Below are 11,064 nucleotides of genomic sequence, written 5' to 3' on the forward strand. Positions count from 1 at the left end.
AGCGGTCCCATCATTTTTGTCCATGCCATTTTCATTTGTTTTATTATTTACAATATTATGTTGAATAAAAAAATCAAAAGCAAAGTCTGATTTCTATTAAATATGGAATAAACAATGGTGGATGCCAATTACTTTAGTCAGTTTCAAGTTATTTCAGAGAAAATTGTGCATTCTTTGTTTTTTGTGGAGGGGTACCAACAAATTTGAGCACGTCTGTATATCAGTAGTTTAATGTTTTAAAGGATTTTAGTTTTGGAAAGTTGTAAATTTGTAAACATTGAAGCAAACTGCAAAAACTGAAAAGGTAAAAAGAGACAGAAGAGGGCTGTGTACCCAAGAAAAAAAAAAAGAAAATATCCCTGCATACAGAAGTCAAGTAAGGGTGTTACGTATGCATTTGTACTGTCTGCAGCAACATAACACTGAAACACATTGCTCATGGGGGCCTTAAAACTGCATAAAACATTGAGACAGCGCGGCATTTGAGCTTTGCAAAATTTCAGAACAGTAGTCGGAAACTGACTGAAGTTGCGAGTTGAAGTGAGCATGATCATCTATCTGAAAAGGGAACAAACGCAGAGGGCTTATTTACTGCATTTTTAGTGGAACACAAGGTCCCGTTAGCTGTCGCAGGTCATTCAAGCAAGCTTTTCAAGCGCAATTTTCCAGACTCAAAAATTTCACACAAGTGTCAGGGGTCCCCAATTTCAACATGATGTGTGACAAATGCCTGTTGTCTGAGCAACTTATTGTCAGTTGGACCCATTTGTCCTGAATCTGTTCACTCTTCCCAGCAACAGATTCATTCTTGTTTTATTGTAATTCATCTGGTTCCTCTTTAAAAAAAGCATTTCAGTGATGTGCCTGGTACATAGTAATAGTGCAGTAGCTAAAATCTTTTTTTTGCAAGTCATCCCCAAGAGCAAATCATTGTGAAGTTACCTATGATTTACTCTAGACTGAGACCCACCCTGAGGATTATGAATAAGATCCATTGTCTACTCTTGCTTCATATCTTTGCCTTATGGTTTCAGCATCACGGTTTCAGATGCTATTAGTTTCATCATAATACTTTCTTTTAAGTATGTTTCAAAAGGCTGCTGCTATTATTATTATTATTATTATTATTATTATTATTATTATTATTATTATTAATTTCTTAGCAGACATCCTTATCCAGTTAAGCTACAGTGTTTCAGAAAATGTACTCTAAAGTAATCATTCATTTGAATTTTGTTTACTACATTCTTCCATAGTTTAGCTTTCTGTGCACACTGCCTCTGTTACTGTACATTATCCAAAAGTAGTTTTAGCTGCAGAAGCACACACTGCTGAAGAAATGCCCATGTTTCAAAACGATTCAGTGAAAGTTTTTGTAAGTCAGTATTTTTTCCCCCCTAAATGGTGTTTTTACTTTTACTTCTAATACAAGATAAAAATATAATGGGCTAATCTGGTAAATGTATAAACTTTTTAAAAACTGTATGGGACACTATATCTTTAATTGGTGGGCTGTAAGTGAATTACCTTTCTGCTTGAAATAACATTTAACTTGTTTGCAGTTGAGCCCTGCAGGTAGTCCAAACTGTCAACCTATCCTCTCCTCCACAAAAAACTCCAGATTATTTGTTTTCCTATTTAAAGCCCTGTAAATGGTGTTATGGCATATCCCTTGAGGGATAAGGAGCATTTCAGGATCATGAGGAAAACCTACAAATAGGTATGAGTGTCACTATAGAGTCACGCAGTCATGAGAAAATGTTTCAATTTTCCAAAATGCATTCCAGTGTCTTTTTCCATGACTGATTCAACACAACCCCGCAGAAAACTATACTAGCAATGTGGTTAAATACAGTCTTAGAAAATAAACTTGACATCTGCGTCACACAAGGGTTCTCAATATAGAAAAATTCCAGTGATTTGAAGATACTTCATGTATGTATGTATGTATGTATGTATGTATGTATGTATGTATGTATTCTTTTATTAGGTATACAGGTAAGTCATTTACAACTAAATGAAGACAAAGGGGATGTGGGTAAAAGTTATAGTTTCTTATTTGTTAGGTTGAGTAATGCAAGAGCATTTTTGAGGATGTACAGTGTGTCCTGGTGACCTGCCGCTCATGATGTTGACTCATGAAATGTTGTATTAAAGGCACAGGGAATTCTTTTGCACGTTTTTGTAGTGGCTTTCTATAAAACAGGAACTGAGTAGTCCCTCAAGTTGGTCCCTTATGAGTCATCTTGATGATAAATATATTGCATGGATGGGGCTGGGGCGGTGGTGTACTATTTCTAAATGACAGGAAATCCTCAAGTATTACAAAACGGCCAAAGGAAACCTACTTATAACAGGGAAGGGTCTGGTTAGCCGGGAAATGTTGTTATATCACGATATGCTATGCAGGCTTCCAGTCTACTAAATCACACACATCTCCCAGCACAGCGGTCTTCAAGTGTGCTGTTTGTGTTACTAGAAGTGACGTCCATAACTTTCAGAATGTTCACCTTTAAGTTCAGGAATGTGATCAATCCGGTGAAAACTTCAGTGTAATGAAGGCATGCCAAGCTGCCCTTTTTAAAATGTCTGAAATTCATTTGGTCGGTTCAGTCAGTAGTTACCTGTACCCACACTTCCTGGAATCAATGTTTTGTTATTGCTTCCTGACAAAATGGGCATAGTTGAGAGGCTATATTTTAGTTGTGATGTAACTTTATCAGCACTGGTATTTGAGAATGCTAGAATCAAGGTCATGGTGCCTTGGTTATTCCTAGTTTCTCTCTCGTTGGGTTATGTATTCGGAACAGATCCGTGGAAATTATTGGACCCTGGCATGAGCATTTCTTATAAGAACATTTAAATACACTGTTTTTATATCTTGAGAAACACTAATCCAGTTTACTGAATTTGATCTGCATGGACATCACAGATCACACCTTTTTAGGGGATACATAATTTACTTCCTATACTTTAGGTATATATTTTTTATTTGAATTATTGTAATGAAATTCACCTTTTCTATCTCTCTCTTTTCCAGCTGCTTGGAGACTGGGAAGCTCAGATGAGGAGAGTAATAAAAATGATTGCAGGTGGTGGGCTTTCTATCACAGGGTCACACACCATGTGTGGGGATTACCTGTATAGTGGGCATACAGTCATTTTAACACTCACCTACCTGTTTATTAAAGAGTGTAAGTATTACTGTATCTACGACATTATGAAGTAGCGACAAAGGATCTTGGAAAAGGTCTAGGCTCACAAATAGTGAAGGACAATTTTTTTTTGTTTGTTTGTTTTAGGGCATTAGTATATATCTTTATTTTTATATAGAGCTTTACATTGTGAAATGTGCATTATATGCAGAGTCACTTACAATAGGGCATTGATTTAACATCTCACATTGACCACAATATAGCTACAGCTGCATTCATGCTTCATTCTGTTTTCTATTTAAATATTTTTGCTTGAAAACAAGAAAGCCTTTGCTCTTGAGGTAGCCACTGTTTTTTTTCTTTTTTTTATGAACCAATTATCCTGCATTCAAACAATTAACCTTCCATTCAAAAGCCCCTCTTAATATGAGCTCTTGTCCAGGCTGCACACAAAGTAGGAAAAGACGGTGCAGATGTTTAAGTGTCATGTTTAATTCTAGTGAAATCACTGCCATTGTCTTTTGTATAGATCATGAAACCTACTGGCCAGTTTGGATACCCCCCCCCCCCAAAAAAAAAAGTCAATTTAAAGCATAGCTGCACCTTAAAACAAGGAATTACCACAGCATTGTCCTATAGTAGCTATAACTACAGATGTATCAAGTCTACTTAAAGACAACAGTCTCCCTCTCTTGTCTCAGTCTAAGATCTTATCCACACAGAAGACTGTTATCTTCTCATACAGTTAATGTGCCCTATAAGTATCATTAATTATGTAGATCTAAATTCTGTATCAGAGCAGTAATTGGACACACAGCAAGAACCTGGTAACTCATTACAATCTTTTTTTTGGGGGGGTTAAAAAAGTTGGACTTCTCAATTACTTGCATTGATGGTGCCAATTGGTTAAGGCAATTATCAGTATAGAAGTAAATCTTTCCAGCTTATTGTGTAATTAACATTGCTGTTACACTTTCTAGATAGTTGTAGATGTTTGTAAACCTTTTTTTTCCTGTGACTTCCCTTTTCAGATTCTCCCAGGCGGTTCTGGTGGTATCATTGGATCTGCTGGTTCCTCAGTGTTGTTGGGATCTTCTGTATTATGCTAGCCCACGACCACTACACTGTGGATGTGGTGGTGGCATACTACATCACTACTCGCCTTTTTTGGTGGTACCACACCATGGCCAATCAGCAAGTAAGTGCTCAAGAATGAAACTTCCTGTTCTGTGATTCACTATCCATGGCTACCGGTAGCATCCCTTGACACCTCTCTAAAAGTCCAAAACAAAGATTTAGATCTAACGTGGACGGGACAGTAAATTATATTTTACAAATATAATCTTTAAAAACGGTTAAAATGCCATTTAAAGCGGTTTGCTCTTTTCAAAATGCTTTCTGCATAGTAAGGCATGTTTTACAAGTATGAAATACACGTTTTCTAGAGATAACCATGCTATTATTATTATTATTAGGCTTCCAAGCCAAAGGCTGGGAAGCCAATTGTTATTGTTATGTTTATTATTATTATTATTATTATTATTATTATTATTATTATTATTATTATTATTATTATTATTATTATTATTATTTTTCTTCCCAAACATCATCGCAGAGTTATGAAAATGCATACGTAAGTAGATGCCTATGGCTGGACAACCAGACTGGTGTCCCCGAATGAAAGTCACATGGTTCGACCGCCATACTGGATTTCGTGGAAATTTTGGGAATTTTTCAAAACTCTTGCCTTTAACCCTTTGCGGTCCATTTATTAATCGCGCGTCAGGCACGTCAGGTCTAATTTATTTTCACACGCGCAGTTAATTTTAGACGCGCTGTTTAAAAGTATTTTTTTTCCACAGTCAAACGGGTTTAAATGGCCCTGCATATCAACAAAGCACTCACTAGGCATCTCCAGCCCCGCCCCACCCTTTCGTTTGCTATAGCATTCACCTATGTAAGAAATAAATAATAATAATAATAATAGTCGTACATACCGATCGATCATCTCCGGATCACTCGTTTTATCACCAAACTCCTCAATAATCAAGTCATTATTTTATTACTATAACATCTCAAAAAAGCTCTGCAAATGTCTGTGTTTTCTGGGCGCTGATTCAGTCAGCCAACTTGTTTACTTACGACCCGCCCCGTTATCTGATACCTGATACCATGTATGACTAATCATGAGATACGCCTTTTTTTTTTTTTTTTTTTTTTCGACTTGTCTCGGCTCCTGTCGCTCCCACTCGGCAATTGAATGGTTTTCTCGGCTTTTTCCTGAGAAAAAACGACTAGAAACCTGTTTTTTGCGTTGCTATAATGATGTCGGACCCAGTCCGACAAAGGACCTGTGAGGAATAATTGCAATGTCGGACCCAGTCCGACAATGGACCGCAAAGGGTTAAAAACAACTTAAGGTGGAACTGTGACAATGGCAGCAGCAATGGCCTATAAAAAACATATGTTCAATCGAGGTCGATTGAACAATTACTTTGCCCGCTACGCTGGATTGGCGCCAAATATTCAACAATCTTCTTGTCTTAAACCGCAACATCAATCGACACCTAAATTGGCACGCATGTTCATGACCGGGTCCTTTCTACCGTTTGTAAAATCCACGCTTTTTCATTACAAAACATGGCCGCGGCGTGCAAATAACCGTTTCACGACGGCTCTATGTTCATACATTCGTGCATAAATCCAAGGTGCAATACACTACAGTCATGAAACTTTATATGACCATAGAGACTCACGTGATGTACTGGTGATATGAAAATGACATATTTTGGTCACGTGGTTTGGCGGCCATATTGATAATTGTAAAAATAACTTTTGCAACCCATAACAAGAACACTGTTGCACTTATGCTCTTCAGTGTCAACACAATTGTACAGACCATTGGAAAGTAATAACTGCTGAAGATTGAAACCGATTGCTCACACGGCGCGGTGGCCATATTGGAATATACGTTGAAATTAACTCCTTGGGCGTGCCGACAGGGTCATAGTTATAATGGAACACGTATAGGAAGTCATATGTGCTCTATGAAAAAATGTCATTGCCCCTGACCTCTGACCTCTCCTTAAGGTCAAACGGTGATGTATGACATCATCAACATACGCACCTGGCTATAAAACTGCCTATAACTTCTGATCGGCTGCACCAAAATGCACAAAATTTGACATGTGATGTAGAGAAACAATTTTGACATTTGATGTAGAGGACTATCGGATGTTGTGCCGTGGTCAATATGGCGGCCTTTGGTCACATGGTGTGGCAGCCATCTTAGATTTAATGACAATTTTGGGGAATTTTCAAAAGTATTCTCATATTTGTGCCAGAATTTACACAGGTAGCACAGTTGTGATGATAACGTTTCATCTATAATAACCAATGCGCTTAAATTTCACGATAACTGCTTGGAAGCCTTTATAGTTGCCAGCAACTCTAGTTGTTGTTGTTATTATTATTATTATTATTATTATTATTATTATTATTATTATTATTATTATTATTATTATTATTATTATGCAGTTGTAATTGAGTATGTTTTAAATCTGCTTCTCCCTCTTTCTTCATTGTAGATACTAAAAGAAGCCACCAATACTAACTTTTTTTCCCGGGTCTGGTGGTACAGTGCTTTCCAGTACTTGGAACAGAATGTCAGTGGGACTGTACCTCGCAACTACCAGCTGCCCTTTCCCTGGCGAGCAACCCCATTCAGTAGAAATGTGAAATATACTCGTTTAGACACATAACGATGGCAAGAGGACTGAAGGACTGCCCAGGTGGCTATGAAGCCACAGCGGTATTGAGGATGATATGGAAAGACCACCTGAAGTGCTACGATCTCGCCACGAGAAGATGCCATAGTGAATTCCTTGCTAATCCTTAGTTTAATATTCATTTTTGACTTGTTCCAGTAAAACTGGTCAGCACTGTGATTTTTTTGGACAAACATTTAGAAGATGCATTGTACAGGCAATTTAGTATTTTGCCATTAGCCAAAACCATGCTTTGTAAATCTATCAACTTTAAAACCTGATTTTATTTCGTAACAAATTTAGTTTCTCCATTCTTATCTGGGGTTTCTTTCATACAAGAGTCCCAGTGATTGGGTTGTAAGCCTTTTCCAAGCAAGGTCTATACTATATACAAGAACATGTTGCCTCTATAAGATCACAGTGTATTTTGAAATTCTGTGTTATCAATGTGGCAGGCTTGAATTTTTTGTTGTGGAAAGTTTTGTTTTTTTTGGTTTATTTCAAGCCTCACGAGACAAAGAAAAGGTTCAAAAGTGATTTTTCTAAAGTATTTTACACGTTTATTTTTCAAGCAAATGATGACTATGATGTGTAAAGAAAATCAAATGGACTTTTAGATTTTTACATTTTGGTAAGAAAGCAAACGGGGGGGGGGGGGGGTCGTATTCTGTTTTCTAGTGCCTTTCTTGTCTTGATTGTACAGTTTGTCACTGGTCTCATTTAATGTATGTTTATTTAAAAATATATATAATAATGTGTACATTTTGTGGTATGGAATTATTTTGGCTTGAACCGTACAATGAAGATCTGTTAAGATGTATGCAATGGCCTCATTTCTATTTAACAGTTGCTTTGTTGGTAAAATATTACAGCCCCTGTATATTTAAACATAGAGAATGTGCTTATTTTAGCCTTAAATAATTTGTCTTCCTAAAATATTTATATCTCCTCTATCACCCTGCAGCCGTGATTGCTGGTCACTAATATCCAACAGTCTATACAACTATATCACTTATGTTCCAGTCATTTGTTACATCATTGTTTTCTATTGTATTTACAGTTGGAGACTGGGAATTGCACAGTGTTGTTGACCTTGTTCTTAGGACCCCAATATTAATGATACCACCAATATAAGTTCAAGTCTATATTGTGTCTTGTAATCTAAAGATACAACACTACTGGCACTATTTGCTCAGATTAATAAATGACGGCATTCTTAACTGTGAGGTGCAAGATCATTTTCAGGATTTGGTACCGTGCTGTGCTGCTGTATGTAGGTGTTTGGCTGCACTGTTGCTGTCAAATGTCTGAGATTGTAACATTATCGCAGATCCCTGTCCATTCTTCCCTGAACTTCCGTGACAACCTAATAAAGCACCAGAAGTTCACTTTTGCAGCACTGTAGACCTGTATTATGGTCCAGGAAAGATAACTCAAATCAAAGCAACAAGCCAGTAAACTAATGTTGTGCTTGCCCAGTTTTATTATTTATTTTTCATTTTTCAGTACATTCCATTCGTCTGGTAAAAACAAAACAAAAAAAATAATTGTAGCACCACCTACAGTATTATTCTTGGTATTGCAGTGCAAGTTGTACTTCAGTGAACTGTTCTTGCCATTCAGTTTGACACAGTATATATGTATAGTTTTGCATTTTCTTTTAAAATGTCCTTTTTTTTGTTTTATGAACACCTGGCTTTTATTTTGGCAGGCATTTACAAAAAGCTTTTTAAAGGTGCAAGCCCAAACAGTTATTTATTACAAAAGACAATGTTTGTTCCAAAATCATACCAAATTGTTGTTTAGAGTCTTAACCTGTTGATAAAATCAAAGAAAAAAAGAATGTTCACAATCATTGAGCTGATCATTGTTGATTTCTCAACTGATTTGCAGTTGCCCATGTTATAGTTGAGACATGAAGAGGAAGGACAGTAATGTTTCATTTCTATATGGAATGTAATATATTTGTGCGGATGATGCATGTAGTTTAGTATTGCTTATCAACGTAAATATGGGGGGGGGGGGGGGGGGGTTGTATGCATTATTGCCAATACACAAAACAAATTAGTTTTTTAATGATGAAAAGTATATATATATATTATATGATTATTCTGTATTTTACGTGAAGCAGAGATCCTTTTCTCAAGATTATTGTTTTTTTGGGTTTTTTTTGTTTTTTTTGTGTATATACCAGGTGATATTTGTATTGTAAAACATCTGTGGTGAGGGATGGACATTAAAATACTTTTACAAAAAAAACCCTTTTTTTCTTTCTTTTTTTTCACGGCAAAAAACAAAACAAAATGGGTGCTGACACCAAATAATGGGCAGAAAGATTCTAAGCCACTAAATCATAAAGTAGCCCAGTAGCTGATGTCATTTTTTGTTGTTTGTTTGTTTGTTTGTTTTATTCCATTATATAAGCATCATTTTGTTGAAGAGTTCCGTTGTTGAGAACCAGTTTTCCCAGCAGTCTTGCAATGTGGCCAGTTGACTTTATAATTCCTCTGTTCTGTACACCAAACGCCATTTCCATATTAAATGATACACATCTGTATATATACTTGGCATATTTCATCAGAATTTGAAGGCGTGAAAGACAGGCTTTGTTACAACTGGGGAAGGCGTTCTCTAGATACTGTACGTACAAAATTAAAATGACCTACAGAAAGAGAGTTGGCATATAAACTAAAAGTCTTTGTATGTTCTGTGATCATGATGGATTCTATTAATTGTATTAAGCATCTTTTTTTTCTTTTCACACTTGGATGATTGGTTTGCTATATGCAGTACAGTATATGTCACATATGTATGATGGGGGAAGTACGTAGGGATCCTTTGGACTGCATGATGTTGTTTATTTGAGCATACTATGCAAAGTAACCTACTCCTTGTATCCCCATGTATTAGGATTGAAATGCAATTCTAAATTTGGTAAGCGCTACTGCCCTCTGGTGGTATTATTATTTATATCACAACCACACAAAATCAAGTTACAATACATATAATTTCTTGCAAGCTCTGTACATGTAGTTTAGCGTTTTTCTTTCTATTTTACTGTTGCATCCAAGTTAACAGCACAGTTACACCATGACTTATGTTTGGGACTTAGTAGAGAATTCAGGAGCAGCCTTAATATTGAAGTTGACTTTACAATGTTGACAATAAAAAAAATGTCCTGTGGTGGCCTTAAAGTAAAATGTCACTGTAGGGCAAAGGTATTGGGATGTATGATCCACTGTTTAAATAATAAAAATATACCCCATTATGATTTCATGATTTTGTCAAAGTGATCGAGCACTTTGACCCTTGAGACCACAATTGCATGTCCATATTCAAAGATGATATGACTTGTTGATTAGATGTAACAAAAATCTTATCTCCACAATGAACAGAAAATATGCCTGATGAATACAGTCTCAAGAATTCCATATATCACACCTGTTGAGTTTATTAAACATCAGAACATAATTAAATGTAAGAGTGAGATGAGGCCATTCGTCACATCTAAGCTTGTTCGGTTCCTAGTGTCTGGTTGATCTGAGAACTTCATCAGGTTGGGTCCAAGTGATTCTGACTAGGTAACCCATTCCACACCCTCATCACTCTCTGTGTGAATAAGTGGCTCTTCCCTCTGTTCTATCTCCACTTAATTTCCACCTGTGTCCTTTGGTCCTGGTTTCTGTAACTCGCTTAAAGTATTCATTCTGGTTAACTATGTCAAGACCTTTTAAGATTTTAAAGACTTCAGTCATGTCCGTCCTAATTTTTTTTGTTATAGGCTAAATAGATTCCGTTCTTTCAGAATATTGCTGGGATTAGTCTAGTTCCTTTTGGAGTCTCTCCAGGGCTACAATGTCCCTTTGGCACTGTGGTGAACAGAATTGGACACAGTACTAAGTGCAGTCTCATCATAATCTCCTTGGATTTGTACTCTACATCTTTGACTATATATCCAAGCTTTCTGGTTTGCTTTTTTGACCTTTGAACAATTACTGCAATAGAAATATCTTATCTAATCAATCATCGGTGAACCATGGTTAAAACAATTTACACAACTGACAAATTGTGCTTAATGAGTGTGAAATAGAATGCTTTACTGCATGGTTCCCATTTGATGCGTCCTATGTTTTCTGGAATAG

The 11,064-nt window shown here is 36.5% G+C and overlaps 1 protein-coding gene across 11 annotated transcripts in view; it reads left to right on the forward strand.

Moving 5' to 3' along the window:
* The window catches only part of LOC117415669 (phosphatidylcholine:ceramide cholinephosphotransferase 1-like), an 87,764-nt gene extending 78,588 nt beyond the window's left edge, over positions 1 to 9,176 (forward strand). For all 11 annotated transcript variants that reach the window (XM_059026439.1, XM_034026291.3, XM_034026293.3 and 8 more), the window contains 3 exons: positions 3,041 to 3,194; positions 4,187 to 4,353; positions 6,743 to 9,176. In XM_059026439.1, coding sequence (XP_058882422.1) covers positions 3,041 to 3,194; positions 4,187 to 4,353; positions 6,743 to 6,916 — 495 coding nt within the window. In that variant the 3' untranslated portion in view covers positions 6,917 to 9,176. The remainder of the gene's footprint in view (positions 1 to 3,040; positions 3,195 to 4,186; positions 4,354 to 6,742) is intronic.
* The last annotated feature ends 1,888 nt before the right edge of the window (positions 9,177 to 11,064 follow it).

Source organism: Acipenser ruthenus, chromosome 7 (assembly GCF_902713425.1).
Source record: "Acipenser ruthenus chromosome 7, fAciRut3.2 maternal haplotype, whole genome shotgun sequence".
Classification (NCBI taxonomy): Eukaryota; Metazoa; Chordata; class Actinopteri; order Acipenseriformes; family Acipenseridae; genus Acipenser; species Acipenser ruthenus.